Genomic DNA, 23,136 nt, shown 5'->3' with positions numbered 1-23,136 from the left:
ATGATGGACGGCTTCTTCCTTCTGCCTCGACTGGAGAAGAATTGCGGGTGGAATAACTGGGGCGGCAAGTGTGCAGGAAGGAGCGGCTAATTGCAGGAAATTGCTATTTGAAGGCTTATTCATCTCAGGAAATTTACTGGCAGAAAATGACTGCAGTGTTCCCTTCACATCCTGACGCCCCATGGCTTCTTTTTGCGATCACCCTATGCCTGCCTCCTCAGGGTTGACTCCAGGTTTGAGGGGGCCCCTGTCTTGGGGGGCCCAGTGGGTTTACCTGCAGTGGAGGCTGGCCACGGGGAGACAGGGACGGTGCCCCACCAATCGCAGTCTGCCCTCCACCGCACCTCACCTGCCAGTCTTCTTCCTGACAAGGAACCAGTCCAGAGGGTGTAGGCCATGGGTAGGCAAACTAAGGCCCGGGGGCTGGATCTGGCCCAATCGCCTTCTAAATCCAGCCCGCGGACGGTCCAGGAATTAGCATGTTTTTACATGAGTTAGAATGTGCCCTTTTAAAGCCCTAAACGGCCTCGATCCATTATATCTGAAGGAGCGCCTCCACCCCCATGGTTCTACCTGGACACTGAGGTCCAGCACCGAGGGCCTCACTGCGAGAAGCCAAGTTACAGGGAACCAGGCAGAGGGCCTTCTCGGTAGTGGCACCCTCCCTGTGGAACGCCCTCCCACCATATGTCAAAGAGAACAACAACTACCAGACTTTTAGAAGACATCTGAAGGCAGCCCTGTTTAGGGAAGCTTTTAATGTATGATGTATTACAGTATTTTAATATTTTTTGGGAAGCCGCCCAGAGTGGCTGGGGAAGCCCAGCCAGATGGGCGGGGTATAAATAATAATAATAATAATAATAATAATAATAATAATAATAATAATAATATTTAAAATGCACCTGTGGGTTATTTGTGGGGCATAGGAATCCGTTCATCCCCTCCCCCCAAAAAATATAGTCCGGCCCCCACAAAATCTGAGGGACAGTGAAAATGTTTGCTGACCCCTGGTGTAGGCCCTGTTTGACAGCTTGCCAGGCTTGGTTGCCCAGCGGTGAGGAGAATGTGATTAAGATGCCCTTGCCCCATAGGTGCCCGCTTGAACACTTCAATCGGCGGAATCGGTACTTTTACAGCCGCCACAGGCTACCCGCCATGCAGCTGTTAAAATAATAATAATAAAGAAATTGAATCATTTAGCGTGGCGTTGCCGAGACTTTGGAACCCCCTGCCTCTTTATATGAAGCAAGCGTCTTCGCTGTGTTCTTTCCAGCGTCTGCTGAAGGCGTTCCCATTTAGACAAACCTACGTAGAAAGTTTGTAGAAAGAAAGTTTGTTTGTAGAAAGAGGCAGTGAGGAGTGGTGGTTCGAGTGATGAACTAGTACCTGGGTGGCTCAGGGGTTCAAATCCTCAATTATTGGGTGTCTTTGGGCCAGTCTCTGCCTTTCAGCCTAACCTACCTACCTCACAGAGCTGTTATGGGGATTAAATGAGGAGGGGGCAAACCATGTATGTCACCATTATTATTATTATTATTATTATTATTATTATTATTATTATTATTATTTCACCCTTCATCCAAAGATCACAGGGCGATTTTCAGAATGAAAAATGGCGGTTTATAGTTTATGTACAGAAATGGCTGAATAACAGTGAAAAAATAATAGTATCAACAACTCACAAATGAGAAAACGTACTGGAATTAAGGCAAAACATCACACAGACTAGAGCTGTTAAACTGTTGCTTAAAGCATACTGGGCAGAAAGGTTCAAAAAATGAGAATAGCTTTCAGCTGCATGAGATTTAATTTGTTTTAGAATCATAGAATTGTAGAGTTGGGAGGGACCCACCGGGGTCATCTAGTCCAACCCCCCCTGCAATGCAGGAATCTCAATTGAAGCATCCATGGCAGATGGCTTTAGTCCTGTCTATTCTGGTTGTAAAAAAAATTTAGTGATCGTTTTATGGTTTTATCCTTTTCGTAAACAGCTTTGAGTTTCCCCACCGCAGTTAAGCGGTATATAAATTGTATGAAATTAATAAAATAAGACTAGGCTCAGTTGGCTCTGTCTGCGATTGGCTCTGGCTCCCCCTAGTGGTGGGCTCCCTGGATTCTCCCCTACCAGGCCCATACAGTGGTACCTCGGGTTACATACGCTTGAGGTTACATACACTTCAGGTTACAGACTCCGCTAACCCAGAAATAGTGCTTCAGGTTAAGAACTTTGCTTCAGGATGAGAACAGAAATTGTGCTCCGGCGGCGCGGCAGCAGCAGGAGGCCCCATTAGCTAAAGTGGTACTTCAGGTTAAGAACAGTTTCAGGTTAAGAATGGACCTCCGGAATGAATTAAGTACTTAACCTGAGGTACCACTGTACCAGTCGTTACTGGTAAACTGACAGTGTCAGCCATCATCAGCGCTGCAATTCTTCTCCTTCTCACAAAACAACCCTTTTGCAGTGCCACAAATCCAACTCAGTGGTGTAACATTGGAAAGTGTCAATCACTTCTCCTACCTGGGCAGTTATCTTTCCACAAGGGCCGACATCGATGCCGAAATCCAGCATCGCCTGAGCAATGCGAGTGCAGCTTTCTCCCAGTTGAAGTGCAGAGTGTTTGAGGACTGGGACATTTGCAGGGAAACCAAAATGCTCATTTACAAAGCTATTGTACTACCAACCTTACTGTATGCTTGTGAAACGTGGACCACTTATAAACACCATCCCAGCTCCTCGAAAGATTCCATCAACGGTGTCTCTGAAAAATTTCACACATCACTTGGGAAGACTGGTGAACTAATGCCAGTGTACTGGAAGAAGCAAAGCTCATCAGTGTCGAAGCAACGATTCTTCAACATCAACCTCGCTGGACTGGTCATGTTGTGCAGATGTCTGATGATCGTCTTCCAAAGCAACTACTCTATTCCAAACTTAAAAATGGAAAAATGGAAAGTGTAATGCTGGTGATCAACAAAACAGGTTTAAAGAGTCTCTCAAGGCAAATCTAAAAAAAAAAAGTGGTATAAACACCAACAATTGGGAAACACTGGCCTGCGAGCACCCCAATTGGAGAACAGCCTTTACCAAAGGTGTCGTGGGCTTTGAAGACGCTCAAACTCAGGATGAAAGGGAGAAACGTGCTAAGAGGAAGGCATGCTTGGCAAACCCTCACTGTGATCAACTCCCGCCTGGGAATCTATGTCCCCACTGTGGAAGGATGTGTGGATCCAAAACTGGCCTCTACGGTCACTTATGAACTCACTGTTGAAACCATGTTCATAGAAGACAATCTTACTTGGCTACGAGTGTTCGCCAAAGAGAAGACATGAGGAGAAACATACTTGGCAGTTTTAAATAATGTTCTGCTGAATCTTTTGGAGATGAGTGAGCATGCGATCCTAGACACATTTACCTGGGGGCAAGCCAGCAGCCCTTATATCCCAGAACACATGCATCAAATTGTGCTCACTGTTAAGACCATCTTCATGGAAGACAATCTTACTCGGCTACGAATGATCGCCAAAAAAGAAGAAAGCTAGTGTCATCGCTGCAATAAGCACAGGGCTGCCTGAAACTGATAAAGTTAAATTTATCAGCATGCTTCAGGGCATTCTGGGAAATTAAAAAATACCAGCTCCAAGCTGCTATGATTAAGGAGTCCAGGACAGGTGTTGGCACTGCGGTGGGGCCTTGGGACCCCCACATTTGCCCAAGGATGCCGTGTGTTAACACTAGGCTTCTTTGTGTCCATTATTCTCTTGGCAACGGACAACAACACGATCAGCCGCCACCGATGCCAGAGAAGTAGGCGACTTCGTTCAATCTGTGTTCTTGAATCCTGATGAATCTTCCTCCCACATCCTTGCGCTGATAGTGAGCGGGAGGGAGTTCCTCTGTCGTTCCTTTCTCTCGTCCGCACGGCAGCAGCTAGTAAAGTGGGAAGTGGAGAAACCACAAGCAAGCATTGCTTAGCAACCGTTCTGCCCTTCCTGGATCGCTTCTGGAAAATCCAGAAATAACAGGGAAGCCTGATGATGTGCCGCATTTGTTTCACCCTCCGCATTTCCAGGGAAAGGTTTCTGATGGGAGAGGAAGAGTACAGAGAGAATCTGTTTTAGCTGGCCCTTTTGTTGCCTTTGTTAGTTTGGACAATATGGTTATACTCAATATTTTATCTATCAATCAATCAATCAATCATAGGAGCCAATAAAATATTTGAGGGGGCTGGCCTTTGATCCAGCTCAACTCTTTTTTTGTGATGTTCTTATGTTGTTGTTGTTTAGTCATTTAGTCATGTCCGACTCTTCGTGATCCCATAGACCAGAGCACGCCAGGCACTTCTGTCTTCCACTGCCTCCCGCAGTTTGGTCAGACTCATGCTGGTATCTTTGAGAACACTGTCCAGCCATCTCGTCCTCTGTCATCCCCTTCTCCTTGTGCTCTCCATCTTTCCCAACATCAGGGTTTTTTTCCAGGGAGTCTTCTCTTCTCATGAGGTGGCCAAAGTATTGGAGCCTCAGCTTCAGGATCTGTCCTTCCAGTGAGCACTCAGGGCTGATTTCCTTAAGAATGGAGAGGTTTGATCTTCTTGCAGTCCATGGGACTCTCAAGAGTCTCCTCCAGCACCAGAATTCAAAAGCATCAATTCTTCGGCGATCAGCCTTCTTTATGGTCCAGCTCTCACTTCCATACATCACTACTGGGGAAACCATAGCTTTAACTAGGCAGACCTTTGTTGGCAAGGTGATGTCTCTGCTTTTTAAGATGCTTTTTCTTATGAGTGGATGTAAAAGTTGGTTGACCAGCCAGTGATCCTCACTTGCTAGGATTTGGCATGCAGGACATTAGTAGTTGCCCACTGCAATATTGCACTGGAATGCCGTCAAATGCCACAAATTCCTTTTTTTGTTTTGTTTTTGTTTTAAGCAGATGCAGGATTGCAGCCTAAACTAACTCTGCATCCCACATCTGCTGGGTCCATGTGTTCAAAACAAGCAACCTCCTTGCACACTTGGATTCCAGCAGTGCCACATTTCCCACCCTCTGATCTTCCCTTCGTGGTTGGACTCCCTCATACCCCTGGGTGCAGAAAATATCATGTGTGGACAGAGGCAAGGGAAGGAGGACGCATCTCACCAAGAGATGCCATATTTACCCAGTAAGGCCCACTGCGTGGAATGGGCCTTACAGAGGTGGCTCTGTTTCGCCTGCACTGAGTCACCAGGGGGCGCTACAATGATGACTTAGAGCAGGGGTCAGCAAACTTTTTCAGCAGGGGGCCGGTCCACTGTCCCTCAGACCTTGTGGGGGGCCGGACTATATTTTGGGGGAAAATATGAACGAATTCCTATGCCCCACAAATAACCCAGAGATGCATTTTAAATAAAAGGGCATATTCTACTCGTGTAAAAACACGCTGATTCCCAGAATGTCCACGGGCTGGATTGAGAAGGTATTGGGCCAGATCCGGCCCCCAGGCCTTAGTTTGCCTACCTATGACTTAGAGTCATAGGAGCCAATTCCTGGAGGCTGAGGTCCCTTTGGTGCCCCCTGCAGCATTTGAGCGGGCTGCCCCCCAGTTGATGGGTATTGTCATTCAAATGTGTTTGTGTGTGCCGTGTCTTCTTACTGATTATGCAGTAATAGCCCTTATTTTATTCAAGCTGGCACCCCAATGCCTGGGATAGCATTGCAGCCTTAACTTCTGCTAGCTCCCCATCCCTTATTCTGAGTGGGTCTGTGTGCAACAAGGTGATTTCCAGTCCTCCAAGCAAGAAGAAGAAGGAGAAGAAAAACCCGGCGACTCATTTCCTGAAAACCTCAGAGGCCAGCAAAGGAAATGGACTTCTTTTCTCAGGGGCAGACCCAGACTGGGGGACGAAGACGACCCATTATCATTATCATTATCATTATCATTATCATCATCATCATCATCATCATTATCATTATTATTATCATTGTCATCATCTTATTTTTTTGTTTTGACAATAATAATAAATAAAAAATATATAAATGTGCACCCCACCACCAAGATCATTCCATTATAACTATCCAACCTCCTGGAATTCCAACCACCTCTTGCAATGTTTTGACCTCTTTCCATTTTAACAGTACAGTACAAATTCTACCAATACCTTCCATGTCTCCTCAAAACCATTCCTCCCGCATGTTCCTCGTCTTACCTCAATAGGGCACATCAATTTATCATTAATAGCTATAACCCATCCCTCCATTTGATGTTCCCCTTGTCCCTTCCACTTCCTAGCTATGATAACAAGTTGCGCTGTGGGTTAAACCACAGAGCCTAGGACTTGCCGATCAGAAGGTTGGCGGTTCAAATCCCCGCGACGGGGTGAGCTCCCTTTGCTCGGTCCCTGCTCCTGCCAACCCAGCAGTTCGAAAGCACATCAAAGTGCAAGTAGATAATAGGTACCACTCCCGCGGGAAGGTAAACGGCGTTTCCGTGCGCTGCTCTGGTTCACCAGAAGCGGCTTAGTCATGCTGGCCACATGACCCAGAAGCTGTATGCCGGCTCCCTCGGCTAATAAAGCGAGATGAACGCCGCAACCCCAGAGTCGGCCGCGACTGGGCCTAATGGTCAGGGGTCCCTTTACCTAAGAAAACCTGCACAAGTGACACTGACACAAAACCCCACACATACACTCAGTAGAAGGATTGAAGCATTGCCACCCCACCCCACCCCACTCGCCATTCCCCCTCCCCCTCTTTTCTTCCTAACCTAACACTGTATGTAACACTAATGCCTCACAACAAATGAAACTGATCTGTAGAAAACGCAGCTTGCAAAAAAGAGACCATGCATGTATTTTTGTAAACGAAGAAATCTTTAATATTATTTTTTAAAGAAAATCTCTCCCCAAAAACCCACAACACTATTTGGAAGCCTGAGGAAGGGGTTGCAAAGAAGCGCTCGCCTGGCAGCGAGCGGGTGGCCTGGTGGCCGGCTGGTGCGCTTCCTCCCAGCTCTGCCTGCCCTCTTGCCATTCCCGGCGGAGAGGCGGAGCCCGCGGGAGCTTCCCGGAGCTTTCCTCCTCGGACGCCGCGGGAGGGAGGAAGAACCTGCCGGGCTGCAGCGGCGTCACCCTCCTCTGTCTCCTCCTCCATCTCCATCCATTCTGGCCCCATCAACGCCGCCGCCGCCGTGGGGCATCGCTGACCGGCTGACAGGGCGATGAGGCGTCCCGGTCCCCCACCCAGGCGGCTGCTGTCCTACCCCCCGCGCGGGATATAAGGAGAAGGATCCACTCTGCTTTTCCCCATCTCGGCTGCTGCCGCAGTGGAAGGTAAAAGGCATCGGGGCGCAAGGGATCGTGCGCTCGCGCGTTTGGGTTTCCCTTCGGGTTAGAATGGCAAGGGTTCTTCTCCGCGCGTAATCGTTACGCAGCTGGAGAGAGGAGAGCGCAGCAGCCCGGCTGCCTGCAAGGTTTCATCTCCCTTCCGATGGCTTGCAGGCGATTTGCAAGGAGCTGCACCCTGAGGATCGCGGGGAGGGGGGTTGCTTTTTGACCTGTGGAGAGAAGATCTGGCTGGGGAGATTCTGCTGGGTGGGATGTGTTGGTGTGGCGGGAGGGGACGCCTCTGTTCCTGGGTGTGTGAACACAGAGGGTCGTGGAGTTTGGAGCTCCCCAGTGGCGTAGCGTGGGGGTGCAGGGGGGACCGGCCGCACCGGGGGCAACATCTGGGGGTTAGGGTTATGGGGCGCAAATCCACGGGTTAGGGGGTGCAAATTACTTGCCTTGCCCCGGGTGCTGACAACCCACGCTACGCCACTGGAGCTCCCCAGCGGGCTGCCCCAACTCGGTGCCTCCCAGATGTTTGGAACTGATGGGGCCGGTGGTGGATGTTGGGGGTTCAAAGCTTCCGGGGTGGGGGTGAGGGCACCAGGCTGGCCGAGGCTTGACCTAGGGAAAGCCTTCGTGTATGGATGATCTGAGTCCCGCTTGCCCAAGGACATGGAGACAGAGGCTAGCAATCGACCGAACCACTCAGCGAATGCTCCTTAAGAAGGCGGAGCGTTGGCAATATTTTAAACGTGTGTTCGGAACTGAGATTGGTTTGGTGCTTTTCCCTGAATGCAAAGTCGCGGTATTTGGTTTTTTCCTCTTGGACAGATGCTGCATCTTTCTTTGAATGTCTTAGCAACGTCACTGCGTTTTAGAAAGCATGGTGCTTAGAGATGGCAATGAGCAACAACTAGATATGTTTTTTTAAAATAGAGATTTCCTTTCCTTTTTTTGTGTGTGTGTTGGGGGGGGGGTACTGAGCCGTGTGCAGTGGTACCTCGGGATAAGTACTTAATTCGTTCCGGAGGTCCGTTTTTAACCTGAAATTGTTCTTAACCTGAAGCACCACTTTAGCTAATAGGGCCTCCTGCTGCCACTGTGCCGCCAGAGCACGATTTCTGTTCTCATCCTGAAGCAAAGTTCTTAACCTGAGGTACTATTTCTGGGTTAGCAGAGTCTGTAACCTGAAGCATATGTAACCTGAAGCGTATGTAACCCGAGGTACCACTGTGTATGGGATCATGCAGGCCTTGCTTCCCAAAAGCTCTGAGGCAGGCATAGGTAAACTCGGCCTTCCAGATGTTTTTGGGACTACAACTTCCATCATCCCTGACCACCGGTCCTGTTAGCTAGGGATGATGGGAGTTGTAGTCCCAAAGCCTGGTCTAATGCCTCACGGAAGATGCCTATGCACTGTGGCTGCTGCCCGAGGCTACATTTAAGCAATTTCATGTCTATGGCTTTGGCTTTTGAGAGTGTGCACTTTCTCTTCCTCCCTCCCTCTCTCATGCACACACTCCTCCTATGTTCTCTCTCTCTCTCTCTCTCTCTCTCTCTCTCTCATACACACACACACACACACACACACAGAGGCAGTCCCCACATCATGCACTTTCTCTCTTTCACATCCACAGAGATATTTCCGGCAGGCACGCTGCCTGTCCCGTGCTCTTTCAGGCTCACGTCCTCTCATCTGAAAAGATTCCCATAATATGTGCAGTTGGAAAGCTTTGTACTTCTCTATAATAAGCACACACCAACTTACACACGTAGGAACACACAAACAATGTATCTCTATATTTTGTTGGAAGCCACCCAGAGTGGCTGGGGAAGCCCAGCCAGATGAGCGGGGTATAAATAATAAATTGTTATCATAATATTATTCTGCCTCATACAGGTGTGCAACTTCTGCTTGGTGGTATTTCCTTCCTTCCTTCCTTCCTTCCTTCCTTCCTTCCTTCCTTCCTTCCTTCCTTCTCTCTCTCTTTCACACTGCCAATTCAGTGCCCTCCAGAAGTTTGGAATCAGCCCCAGACACAGGCCAATGGTCGGGGACGATGAAGAACTATAGTTTAAAATGCCTCACCTTAGCTATCCCTTTCCTAAGCCCATTCCCGTTGGGCTACTGTTTTCCTACCTGCTTCCCTGCCTCTGTTTGAGAAATTAAGAAGTCCTTTTCTGTGTGAGGGAGCTGCTGCTTTTTTTGTGTACCTGAAATCCATACACTGTAGGGCATGCGCCTGTCATTTTCTGGCTGAGAATCCCCCCTATTTTAATGCCATGCTGCGATTTGGCCAACCCCTCAGATCAATAGCTGTCCCCCTTCTCCTCTGCCCCTGCAAAGCACTTTCTCACCGTCTCCATTTCTGGGAAGAAATAACTCCTTTTGCAGTCATGGGCCTGCAATAATTCCCCCCCCCCCCAGCTCCTTGCTTGTTTTTCATAAACCCAACCTCACGCTGAATATTCTGTTTCTCTTGCTGTGTAGCTTGAACAAAAAGAGATGTTTACTGCGTTGTCCCGACAATCCTGTGAACATACAGGTCAGTACTTGTGGCCGGTTGCCGTGGCAACATGCCAAGATGGGTTGGTTGCCATGTATATAACACTTTATAGCCATAGGTATGTTAGGAAATGTACGTTCATTTCCTAATGTACCTATAGCTATCATGTATGTTCAGGGCAGTGCTGCCGTTAAGGTGATTTTAGACTTTGGACTTAATTAATGGTCATGTGGGTTGAGGTGGGCTTTAGACAGCACAGCGTTATGACTTCGATTTTTGCAAAATGTCATGAAAACCAGCTCCTGCCGCATTGGGAGCCCATCTATCTGCGTGGAGCCCTCGACTGCTGTTCCAAAGTCCTCTCCTGGCCGACTGCACACACATTCTGGTGTGATGGAGAGAATTAGCTGCTGAGCAGACTTCATGTTTTCATCTTCAGTAAGTTATTGGAAACAAATAGTCCTGTGTGGTCTGTTAACTTGAATTAGGGCGTGGGAATTGAATGTATTTATTTTATCCCTTGCTCCAGAACGATACTGTTCTAAAAGCGAAACACAAAAGCTGTTTGGGATTTCTTTCTGGGTTTTTTTTTTAAATGTAGCTGTTGGCTTTTCCTCTACCTTCTGTGAAATAAGACTGATGGCTGAAAACATTAGCGAGCTGTATTCTGCCGCCTTCCCTACATCCCTCCAATCTGCTAGGGATACCCTCTTAATTTTTCCACCTGTGTGAGGACAATGACAGAAATGTCTTCCTGTTTGCAATTCCCATCCCCTAGGGACTCGCTTTAGTTTGTGCTAGAGCCGCCTTGAAATTAATTCCAAAGTTACCAACTCACATTTTTTCCTTTTACTTGTTGGTTAGTTATTTGAGACAACCGACAGCCAAAAAGAACCAACTCCCTTCCAGTTTACAAATGTGTCCTTCCTGGTCTCCTAGGTGGCATAGCAAAAGGTTATGGACATGTCTACATGTATTGGGGAAGACTTTCTTGTTTGCAAGACATCCTTCTCTGGGCTCACGTTTGGTGACTAGGACTGTGGTGGCGTGTTGACGTAAGGCCATCTCAGTTTAAGACAGCTCCTTCTTTTTTATTGTTTTACATCTAAGGGTCCTGTTGATGTTGCTTCCAAAATATTATCTTCCACCCTGCACTCTCAGGATAGATGGAGTTATTTGTGGGTGGCGCTGTCGTCTAAACCACTGCGCCTCTTGGGCTTGCCAATCGGAAGGCCGGCGGTTCGAATCCCCGCGACGGGGTGAGCTCCCATTGCTCGGTCCCAGCTCCTGCCAACCTAGCAGTTCAAAAGCATGCCTGTGCAAGTAGATAAATAGGTACCGCTGCGGCAGGACAGTAAACGGTGTTTCCGTGCACTCTGGTTTCCATCTGTTGTGCCAGAAGCGGTTTAGTCATGCTGGCCACGTGACCCAGAAAGCTGTCTGTGGACAAACGCCGGCTCCCTTGGCCTGAAAGCGAGGTGAGCAACCCCACAGTTGCCTTTGACTGGACTTAACTGTGCAGGGGTCCTTTACCTTTTACCTAGATGAAGTTATTCATCTAAATTGAGCAGAATTCTGCACACATCCCTACAACCATGCCTAAATATTGGACTGCATTCACTCCAGGCGTAACATCAACGACTTCTTGAAGCTGTCAAGCCTTTGCACATCTGCCTGAGAGAAAGCCCCAATGAATTCAATGGGGCTTACTTTGCGAGCACATGTGTACACGATTGGGTAAAGCGGTTATGGGGAACCGGTAGCCTTTTCAGATGTTTTGGACCCCAATACCCATCATTCCTCAGCAGCGGCCATCTTGCCTGGGGCTAATGGGAATCCGAAACCTCTAGAGGACAACCAAAACCACAGTTTAGCCCACCTGGAGTTAAAGGTTGCTCTCTTTCCCTTTAGGCATTGGCAGACAATGGCCTTGTTTGGTTTAAATTGAGGCTTCAACACTGCCCTGTGTTTCACTCCTGCCTTACGAACCTCCTGACAGCCAATTACTATGCAATAAAACATTCAGCTGACACAAGGTCATGAGGTGTGTATCTGCCAGAAGATTTGCTGGCTGGGTCTGGTTTTCTGTAAAATACTGGTATGCAACTACTGGCAGATGCTGAATTCAATGACAGATGTTTCAAGGACAGTTCATTTGCATGACAAACTCTCCCAAGGCTGCCTTAGATTCCAGGATGCTTGCCCTCTCTTCTTCTCTGGTAGCACTGAGAACGTTTTGACATTGAGAGTCCATTCCTACTTTTCTTGTTGTTATATTTAGCATTTCCTAGAGTAACCAACTAGTAGGGACGTGGGTGGCGCTGTGGGTTAAACCACGGAACCTAGGACTTGCCGATCAGAAGATCGGCGGTTCGAATCCCAGCGACGGGGTGAGCTCCCGTTGCTCGGTCCCTGCTCCTGCCAACCTAGCAGTTCGAAAGCACGTCAAAGTGCAAGTAGATAAGTAGGTACCGCTCCGGCGGGAAGGTAAACTGTGTTTCCGTGCGCTGCTCTGGTTCGCCAGAAGCGGCTTAGTCATGCTGGCAACATGATCCGGAAGCTGTACGCCAGCTCCCTCGGCCAATAAAGCGAGATGAGTGCCGCAACCCCAGAGTCGGTCACGACTGGACCTAATGGTCAGGGGTCCCTTTACCTTCACCTAGATTAACCAAAGCAGGGAGATCCAAAACCAGCTTAAGCAATAATTGTCAGTTCTAGGGAAGAAGATGCTTAAGAAGTGCACATTTGCCTGTTTACGTTTTTTAAGAAAAAACACCCTTTAAAATGTACACCTTTTGAAGATAACTAGGTAACCGAAAAAAAGGCATGATTAATCCTTCCTTTGCTAGCTAAAGGAACACTGCTAGTTGTGCACCTCCCATGCTTTAAGAGATCAATTTATGCAACAAGCCTTTAAGGTAAGGAAGTGCTGCTAATTCTGTTTCCACTGGGTTGTGATGAGATGATGAATCATCCCTAAGCAAAGAAGGGAACTGGAAATGGTAACATCCTATATCTCGGTTATCAGTATCCTCCCCGTTCCTCCTCCCTGGTCTTTAAGCACAAAATCCTGTTGGGTTTCCTAATAAGTGTAAGTCCTGAATAAGTGCAGGAGTTAGGCAAGCCGGTCTTGGCTACGCCTGCGCAATATTTCTGGTTTTCACAATAGAGAGTAGTTAAGAATAGGCTAAGAATTATTTCTAGTATGCCTCTGAATACCAGAGGCTGGCAACAAGGCTCTTTGTATGTTCCATAATGCGTATGAATTGGCTTCTACTGTACCTGTTGAATTTCTGTCTGTTAACGCAGTTGTGAAAAGCACAAGAGCTCTATTTGGAGGTGGGGGGTAGGAGGGTCATTCTACCAAGACCAGTCAATGAAAATACACCTACAGTGGTACCTTGGTTCTCAAACGCCTTGGTTCCCAAACGCCCAAAACCTGGAAATAACTGTTCTGGTTTTTGAAAGTTTTTCGGAAGCTGAACGTCCAGTGCAGTTGTCAGCTATTGTTTCCGGAGTGCCTGCACCAATCAGAAGCTGTGCCTTGGTTTTCGAACATTTCGGAAGTCAAACAGACTTCCAGAATGGTTTAAGTTTGGCACTTTTGTTTTTGCTATTTATTTTGCGTTTTTGTTTTTGAGGCTTTTTCGGTTAATTCGGTTTTTGTGACTGTGTGGGTGATAATTTTTATCATCTACAATACTGTCTTATTTATTTTATAGTAGAGTACATTGATTATTGCTTTCATTTTATGAATCAATGGTCTGGTTAGAGAGTAAAAATCATGTTAAATTGATGTTTTAGGGGTTGTTTTTAAAAGTCTGGAACGGATTAATCTGTTTTGCATTACTTTCTATGGGAAAGTGCGCCTTGGTTTTGGGAACACTTTGGTTTTGGAATGGACTTAAGTTTGAGAATCAAGGTACCATTGTACTTTTCTAGCTTGTTCCAAACATCAAAGGCTTCTAATGGGTTTTCATACGTTTATCCTATATATATATTCTGGGTTCACTCACATGAACAGAGTTCCTCATTCCGAGCAAATGTAGAACCTGGAATTCTTAGGTTACAGTGCAGTGAAAAATAATAACGTTAACCCTGACAAATTAATGATGTCAGTCACCCCCCTTCTTATTTTTTAGGTTCCCGAGTGCTGTACAAAATGTCAACCATAGTCACTTTTGTCTTTCTGCTTTTAAGCATAGCAATTATTGTTACTATTACTCTGATCCAAGTGAATCGGAGAGAGGTCCTTTCGCCAGGGCTGAAGGTAAGTTGAATGAATATGCTGCAGTATCCATTGCTTAGTTTGGCTGCCGGGGCTCAGCTGCTGAACTGGTTATGTAATGGTAGTCAAGAGGGCTTCTGAGCATGTGGAAAGAGTTTTTGATTGCAAGCGGCTGCAATTAGAAAAGGGGCGCCTTGCAGGTCTTCCTGCCTCTCTTTCTAGAAGCTAATCACTGTTAGCATAGAAAGCATTATCAAAGAAAGACCGCTTTGGGTAGAATCTGTATGATAATAAGTGAAATGAACTAAGATCCAGGACAAAGACATCTTGGAACATCAAACCTCAAGTTCCTTTGGACATGTGCATTCAAATAGGTGCTCCTCTGCTCCTCTGCTTTCCCCCATCCAAATTTTGTTCCACAAAAGAGACATACACAGCCTCCAGACCTGGTGTTGTCTCCCTGCCCCCCCTTGCTTCAGGTGGGCTATCTAAAGGGGAGTTAGATGTGGCTTCAGAATGGACCCAAGAGCCGGCCAATCATGGCTTTGAATGAGGAAGTGGGAGGGACGGGGTGAGGGTGGGGTGGAGATTCACTCAGGACTGGTTGGGAAAGAGGCCGGGTTCTCTTTCTGTAAAGACTGGGGGGGGGGGGAGGACTGTAAGAAACTTTCCCAAGTCTTCATATCAGGCATAGGCAAAATTGGCCCTCCAGATGTTTTGGAACTACAATTCCCATCATCCCTGACCACTGGTCCTGTTAGCTAGGGATGATGGGAGTTGTAGTCCCAAAACATCTGGAGGGCCAAGTTTGCCTATGCCTGCTTTATACTTTCCTGGGCAACCAGCTGGGAGCCTCTGACAGCACCCTGACAGCTGGTGGGTCTCTGCTGCCCCAGTTAAAGGAGAGGACTGCTCAACATAAAGCTTGCAATTCCCTGTATTAAAACCCTGAGCATAACATGTCAACCAACAAGAGCTCCCTTTGCCAGCACAGCGGGATTTTAGGGCAGTAATTACATAAGAGGGTGAGATCCTTATTAAGAAGATCTCTGGACAGTTACATGCCCAAAGGCTGAAGGCTTCCCACTTGAAAGCTCCTCTTGAAGAAACATATCTTGGCTGCCTCTGTTTTCCTTGAGGCAGGATTGGGACCCGATGGGTGTAGCTGCCTACTTGCCCTACCAGTTTGGACATGCCCACAGTATTATCCTTCCGTCTCTCAACTGCGAGTGGGAAGGAACAGGTAGGAGAAGCAAGCTCAAGAGAATGGGAATGGCCAGGGAGAGGGGTTGGAGGCAGGAGCGACTGCTGCCGCCCCACGGCATCTGCCGCCTGAGGCGGCTCCATCACTCTGCCCAATGGTAGAGCCGGCCCATAGGGAAACAGCTGTTCAAAGAAAAGAAGAAGCCAGAAATCACTAAGAAAGAAAGAAAGAAAGAAAGAAAGAGAAGAAGGAAGGAAGGAAGGAAGGAAGGAAGGAAGGAAGGAAGGAAGGAAGGAGGAAAGAAATCACTCTAGCTTAATACAAAAAGTGTCTCTTAGGGACTTGGGCTACTTTTCTAACGCTTGTATTTTCTTTGATTGTTTCCAACAAGAAACCATGCTTGTCTTCTAATCTATAACTTTCCCCCCCCCCGCTCCCACCACCAAGTATGGAATAGTGCTTGATGCAGGATCATCTCGGACGACTGTCTACGTATATGAATGGCCGGCAGAGAAAGAAAACAACACGGGAGTCGTGAGCCAGACCTTCAAGTGCAATGTGAAAGGTGAGGAGGGAATGTGGATTTTGGGGTGGCCCTGAAACAAATACCAAGGACGGAATGTATGAGTTGGGTGAAGGAGGGGGGCAGGAAGAGAAACGGCAGCTTCTGTGTTTGAAACCCCTAATACACTGTCCATTAAGAGCATCATCATTCCACTTTAAACAAGCATGGCTTTCCCCAAAGAGTCCTGGAAACTGTAGTTGGTTAAGGTTGCCGACTGATGCTTGGAGACTCCTGTTCCCCTCACAGAACTACAATTCCCAGAGTCCCCTGGGAAGAGAGATTTGTAGCTCGGTGAAGGGAATAGTAGCCCCCTAAGTACTGGGATGCGGGTGGTGCTGTGGGTTAAACCACAGAGCCTAGAACTTGCCGATCAGAAGATCGGCGGTTCGAATCCCCACGACAGGGTGAGCTCCCGTTGCTCGGTTCCTGCTCCTGCCCACCTAGCAGTTCGAAAGCACATCAAAGTGCAAGTAGATAAATAGCTACCGCTCCAGCAGGAAGGTAAACGGTGTTTCCGTGCGCTGCTCTGATTCACCAGAAGCGGCTTAGTCATGCTGGCCACATGACCTGGAAGCTGTACGCCGGCTCCCTCGGCCAGTAAAGCGAGATGAGCGCCGCAACCCCAGAGTCGGCCAATACAGGACCTAATGGTCAGGGGTCCCTTTCCCTTTAAGTACTTGCAGCAGCCTTAGCAGGGATAGCCTAACTGCTGTTGTCTATGCTCTGGTAACTTCAAGGTTAGATTACTGCAATGCGTTATATGCAGGGCTTCCTCTGAAGACGGTTCAGAAACTTCAGCTAGTGCAGAATTCAGTGGCCAGGTTGCTCAGTGGAGCAAGACAGTTTGAGCATATTACACTGATCCTGGTCTGACTGCACTGGCTACCAATGAATTTTCGGGCCCAATTCAAAGTGCTGGTTTTGACCTATAAAGCCTTAAATGACTCAGGACAGCAGTAGCCCAAGGACTGCCTCTTTTCATATGAACCTATCCGGACCCTGAGATCATCTTCTGAGGCCCTTCTTGTGTGCCCCCTCCTCGAGAGGTGCAGAGGGTGGCAACACAAGAACAGGGCCTTCTCTGCAGTGGCTCCCCATCTGTGGAATGCTCTCCCCAGGGAAGTTTGCCTGGTTCCTTCATTATACACCTTTAGGTGCCAGGGAAAAACATTCCTTTCTAACCAGGCCTTTGGTTGATCTGTTTGACATCCTATACCCTTTTAAAACCCTATACCCCCTTTTCTGGGGGGATGTTATTGGGTTGTTGTTTTTATTCTGATTATATATGTTGTGATTTTGTCTGTGAACCGCTCTGAGACCTCCGGGTATAGGGCGGTATATAAATTCAATTAACAACAGCACACAACAGTTTCCAGGTTTTCTTTGGGTGAAGCCATGACTGTTTAAAGGGGTATGATAATGCTTTCAATGAATTATTTTTATTTTATTTTTCATTATCACAGCACTTTACATCACAGCACTTTACACAATAAGTGAATGAAATGCAACAATAAACCCCCAAATTAAGGAACTAGTGGCTGAATTTGCCTGCCACGACTATAAATCAATATACAATGGCAGGCAAAGCAACTGAAGCAGCCTTCTTGTATTGGGGCGGGCTTCTCAGTGGGGAGGTATTGGCTGGGCAAATGACTCAGGGACAGGTTTTGCTGTTCCAAATGGGCGTGGGAAGTTGGTGCGTCATGTAGTAGGGTGGAAATCGTGCACGACTTGCCATTTGCATGCCTGTGGCATTTCAAAATGTGACAGATTAGCAAGCGGGGACGGCAGTGGCAGCGGCAGATCGAAATCATCTGCATTCTCTGCTGCCCCGGTTTAATGGAAACTGCGGTGGCAGCTTGTTCCTGTGGGTGCGAATGCTTGTGTGTATGCACACCTAAGACAATTAGGCTAATTAATAATAATAATAATAATAATAATAATAATAATAATAATAATAATAATAATAATTTATTATTTATACCCTGCTCATCTAGCTGAGTTTCCCCAGCCACTCTGGGCGGCTTCCAATCAAGTGTTAAAAACACTACAGCATTAAATATTAAAAACTTCGCTAAACAGGGCTGCCTTCAGATGTCTTTTAAAGAGAAGATAGCTGCTTATTTCCTTCACATCGGAAGGGAGGGCGTTCCACAGGGCGGGTGCCACTACCGAGAAGGCCCTCTGCCTGGTTCCCTGTAGCTTTGCTTCGCGCAAAGAGGGAACTGCCAGAAGGCCCTCAGCACTGGATCTCAGTGTCTGGGTTGAACGATGGGGAGTGGAGACGCTCCTTCAGGTATACAGGACCGAGGCGGTTTAGAGCTTTAAGGGTCAGCACCAACACTTTGAATTGTGCTTGGAAACGTACTGGGAGCCAATGCAGATCTCTCAGGACCGGGGTTATGTGGTCCCGGCGGCTGCCCCCAGTCACCAGTCTAGCTGCCGCATTCTGGATTAGAACAACGATGTTAGAAGAACGATGATGGTCATTGCATATGAAGGCATGTGGCTGAAAACAGCAGGAGGGGACAGTTCTCTCGTGCTTGAATCCTTTTTTTGCAGGTTTTCCCTGGGTATCTGTTTGGCTTCTGCAAACAGAATCCTGAACTAGATGCTCCATTGGCCTGATCCCGCAGCCTCTTCTTACGTTCATTTTTAAATCCACTATAACTCCAAAGAGTGCCAGGGTTCTTCCCTTTCTTTGTTCCCTAATTCTCACAACGCCCCTGTGAGGTCGGTTAATCTGAGTAAGGTTGACTCTCGAGGTCGCCTGCTTCAACACGAACGCTAACTCGCTGTATCTCATGACTAACCCTTTCATTGTTATTTCCTACAAGATAGTGCCTACCTAGGCTTTAAATTTTGCTTAAACCATGGGATTTTCTCTGCATGGATCACGGTTTCCCTCTCCTTCTCTTTTGAGGCACAGACTCTTTTAATCAAAGGTTAAAAGGTAAAGGTAAAGGGACCCCTGACCGTTAGGTCCAGTCATGGCCGACTCTGGGGTTGTGGCGCTCATCTCGCTTTACTGGCCGAGGGAGCCACCGTACACTTCTGGGTCATGTGGCCAGCATGACTAAGCCGCTTCTGGCGAACCAGAGCAGCGCACGGAAACGCTGTTTACCTTCCCGCCAGAGTGGTACCTATTTATCTACTTGCACTTTGACGTGCTTTCGAACTGCTAGGTTGGCAGGAGCAGGGACCGAGCAATGGGAGCTCACCCCGTCACGGGGATTCGAACCACCGACCTTCTGATCGGCAAGCCCTAGGCTCTGTGGTTTAACCCACAGTGCCTCCCAGGTTGCTGTTCAGCAAAGTGAGATTTTCAATTGATGGGTACAAACTCCTGAGCAAATCCTTTCATGCATGCAATTAGGTCGTGTCATTTCAGAAAGAGCATTTGAAGTTCTTTCCAAGCTTCTTGTACTACAGGAATAGAAATATATATAGGAACCGAAGCCTGCAAATAGAATCCCGTCTGAAAATTATGGGCTTTGTGGGATTGGTTTGGTTTTTTAAAAAAACTAACTAAAGGCAGGATCATTTCGGCTCTGCTGTAATCTGAAGCAAAAAATTACAGTTTTACAATTACATATCTAACTTACAACATAGATCCCACAGAATCTCCTGGACTTCCCTCCTCCCCTTTGTGGGTCCTATTGTTAGTCATTTCCTCCTGCATCTTTTATAAGAATCCAAATCTTTTACATCTCCATTATATCCAACATTCACCATTAAACCACAGGTGCTATTCCAATCCTACTAACAATTTTAACTGTTTACAGTGGTTTTAAAGATAAATTATATATTTCCCCCATTCTTTATTAAAATTTTGGTCTTCCGGACTTCTGATTCTTCTGGTCATTTTTGCCATTTCGGCATAATCTATCTATTTAAATCTGAAGCAAAATTCTCACCCTGGTTGCTTATGTGCTTATGTGTTTTTAACTTTTAAGGGCCACCCATCTGGATTTATCCCAGGCCAAAATGGATATTAGGTTTCAGTTTCATCAGCCAGAGCTGTTATACTGCTGTAAATGACACATGTGGGTGGAGGAAAAGTAGCTACAGAAAGACACACCCCCTTTTATTTTAGGTTCTTATTTTAGGAATGTAATGTGCTACTTGTAGGGTAAAAATAATAATACACCTCACTAAGTGGTTTACATAGGAATGAATTAAAGCAATTATAATTTGAAACAGAAATGATTAGATGCTGGTCTCCATTGAAAACGGCTTCTCCATGCAAACCAGGAAGTGAACTCTCCAGACAATGGAACAGGTTGCCTTTTCTTATCTCTCAGGCTGTGATCTCCTGGGTGACGCAGGTGCCATTAGGCAGCTGAATGTGCATGCGTACTCCCTCCATTCCCCTCCCTTCTGCCTCTGTGTGGCCCGGGCCACTGGCAACCCATGCTATGCCACTGGGAGGAACAGGGATAAGCTTTACAATCCACCAGTTGAAATCCCGTGGACTGGGGCACAGCATGGAGGAATGAAGCCTGCCTGAAACATGAAACATGACACATGACACATGACACTTCTTGCATACTTCCAACATCTTATATATTTGATTGTGCATTATTTGGGACAAGATGACCCTAGGCTTGATATTGGTCATTGACAGTAATAAAATGACTTGAGGTGACCCTATGGGCCCCTTCCAACTCGACACTTCTATGGTTCCATCTTTAAAAATATTTATATTCTTAGCTGTTATCCATACTCCTAAATACTTAACTTTCTTCTCAATTGTCAGTTCTGTTACTTGTTGTGGGTCTTTTTTATATTGCTCCATCACATTTTTCACCAATACTTTCGTTTTACTTTTGTTTAATTTAAAAGCTGCTACTTTTCCAAACTTAAGAATATTTTCGGTATACTAGTCAAAGGGTCTTCTACATAAGGTCATCTGCAAATGCCTTTAGCTTATATGCTTTATAACTTACTGCTATCCCTTTTATTTTTTCATCTGATCTTATGCTTCTAGCCAGGGTCTCTAAAACTAATAAACAATAATGGTGACAGGGGACATCCCTGTCTCGTCCCTTTCATTATTTTAGATTTTCCTCTTATGACATTGTTTACTATCAGCATTGTCTGTTGGTCAGAATAAATTGCATCAATTTCTCTAAGAAATGACTTTCCAAAGTTCATAATCCCAATAGTTTTTTTCATGAACGTCCATTAAACGTTGTCAAAGGCCTTCTCTGCATCTAGAATTCTATGGTTCTATGGTCACTGTAATGTTCAAGTGTTCCTACACACTATTTACTTACTAACTTTATTTATTTGCTTTCCAAATAAAGAAACAAAAGTGCTCAGAATGATACTAGCTTAAAGATAGAGCGGAATAGTAAAAGTCTTGGTGAGTAACAAAACTGAATCCATTAACCCCCTTCTCCTAGGTCCTGGGATATCCAGCTATGCGAGCAACCCTCAAGAAATTGCTAAGCCCATTAATGATTGCATGAATAAAGTAAAGGAGAAAATTCCATTGCACTTACATACGACCACACCTGTCTACCTGGGAGCCACAGCCGGCATGAGACTTCTGAGGTATGGTTGGAAACCACAGCAGACGCTGATGTGTTGTGTGTATCGTTTTGTCCATTGTTAAGTGGATAAAACCGGGGGAAATTATTCATGAAGTCTTCTCATCCTCGCCTTAAAACCTATCAGTCTATGGGGATTAATAGATATGAGCATGTTAAGACAACGCCCATAAACCAAAGAGGGATTTGGATTTTCCCAGGGGGTATTGCTGGTGAGTAGAATCTTCCCTCAGATTCAACTTGTTGTGACTATTGACTGCCTTGTAGAAGACAGTTGATCCCAGATTGGAGTGTTCCTGAATATTTTGTAATAAATGTGTAATCTTGGGGGGAGGGGGCAAACAAGGACTTTGTGCCATGGGCTGCCACAACCAGGGAGGAGGGAGAGAGTGGGGGCTTGGCCCATGTTGCAAACCTGACAACAGCCTGCACTTGTTGTTGTGCATGTGCCAGTGGTTGTATAAAATCCTTTGTGCGTGCACAGATTTTTCTTTTAAGTGTTGACAAATAGTATAGATAACGGCCAATGTAAGTAAGTAAGTAAGTAAATTTTTATTTATAACCCGCCCCCCCCCCCGGCCAAGACTGGGCTCAGGGTGGCTAACATCAAATACATTAAAACACAATCAAACAATTGATTAAAATACAGCTTAAAAATTAGAATCAGGATAAAATTAAATGATTGCCCACAAATTACAACATAGGGGTGAGGAACCTCAAGTATTCATCAGGACCAGCTACAGTATCCCTGTTGGTCCCACATGAGCCGATTAAAGGGCCAAAGAGGTAACTTACAGGGTCCCATAGAAAGGGGTCAAACTGGGTCCAGAACAAAGCCCAGGCGGAACAACTCCGTCTTGCAGGCCCTGCAGAAAGATGTCAAGTCCCCCAGGGCCCTGGTCTCCTGCGGTAGAGTTTTCCACCAAGCTGGGGCCAAAGCCGAAAAGTCCTTGGCCCTGGTTCAGCCAGTTTAACTTCCTTGAGGCCCGGGACCTCCAAGATATTATTATTTGTGGACCGTAAGGTCCTTCGCGGGGCATACCAAGAGAGGTGGTCCCATAAGTATGAGGGTCCTAGGCCGTATAGGGCTTTAAAGGTTAAAACCAGCACCTTAAACCTGACCCTGTATACCGGGAGCCAGTGCAGTTGGTAAAGCACTGGATGAATGTGGTCCCGCGGCAAGGGCACATAGATTATACTAAAAACACACCAGTGATTAATCCGTATAAATAAGATGCACAGCATATTTTTTTTCCTGGTGTGGTTTTGCTTGGCACCCATTCCCTGAAGCATTTTGGCACAATTCAGGCTATGCTGATGTTCGTTACTTAGACCAGGGTTTCCCAAAGCTGTTTTCGGACTACAACTCCCATCATCCCTAGCTAGCAAGAGATGATGGGAACTGTAGTCCCAAAACAGCTGGGGGCCGAGTTCAGGAGACCATGACCGAGACAAGCAGAATGGTAGAATCTGCAACCTGGAGATTGAGGGGGGGACAACCTCAGAGATGGAGGCTCTGCCCCTCATGACACACAGTCCTCTCTGTGGTCTCGGTGGTGGGGATAATAATAATAATAATAATAATAATAATAATAATAATAATAATAATAGAAAAGAAAACAAACCATGATCTTTGGCTAGCATCACATATAAACCAGGATTCATAAACCAGAACTTAGATGCTCCCAACAAACCCCAATCTATAGCCATGGTTAGTTTTTTGGCATACTGATTGTAGGACTTCTTTTTTTTTGGGGGGGGGGGTTCAAAAC

At 46.5% G+C, this 23,136-nt stretch overlaps 1 protein-coding gene across 3 annotated transcripts in view; it reads left to right on the top strand.

Moving 5' to 3' along the window:
• The first annotated feature begins 6,965 nt into the window (after window positions 1–6,965).
• ENTPD3 (ectonucleoside triphosphate diphosphohydrolase 3) overlaps window positions 6,966–23,136 on the top strand; it is a 28,545-nt gene continuing 12,374 nt past the window's right edge. Inside the window, exons 1-5 of one of the 3 annotated variants that reach the window (XM_083705897.1) lie at window positions 6,966–7,308; window positions 9,797–9,851; window positions 13,955–14,082; window positions 15,692–15,809; window positions 21,218–21,368. In XM_083705897.1, the coding sequence (XP_083562023.1) occupies window positions 9,812–9,851; window positions 13,955–14,082; window positions 15,692–15,809; window positions 21,218–21,368 (437 nt within the window). In that variant the 5' untranslated portion in view covers window positions 6,966–7,308; window positions 9,797–9,811. Of the gene's footprint in view, window positions 7,309–7,376; window positions 7,520–9,796; window positions 9,852–13,954; window positions 14,083–15,691; window positions 15,810–21,217; window positions 21,369–23,136 lie in introns of those variants that run through there. The other 2 variants (XM_083705898.1, XM_083705896.1) reach the window with 2 other exon arrangements.

This window comes from Podarcis gaigeae (assembly GCF_964106915.1).
Source record: "Podarcis gaigeae genome assembly, chromosome: 12".
Classification (NCBI taxonomy): domain Eukaryota; kingdom Metazoa; phylum Chordata; class Lepidosauria; order Squamata; family Lacertidae; genus Podarcis; species Podarcis gaigeae.
This window is presented reverse-complemented; position numbering and strand designations above follow the sequence as displayed.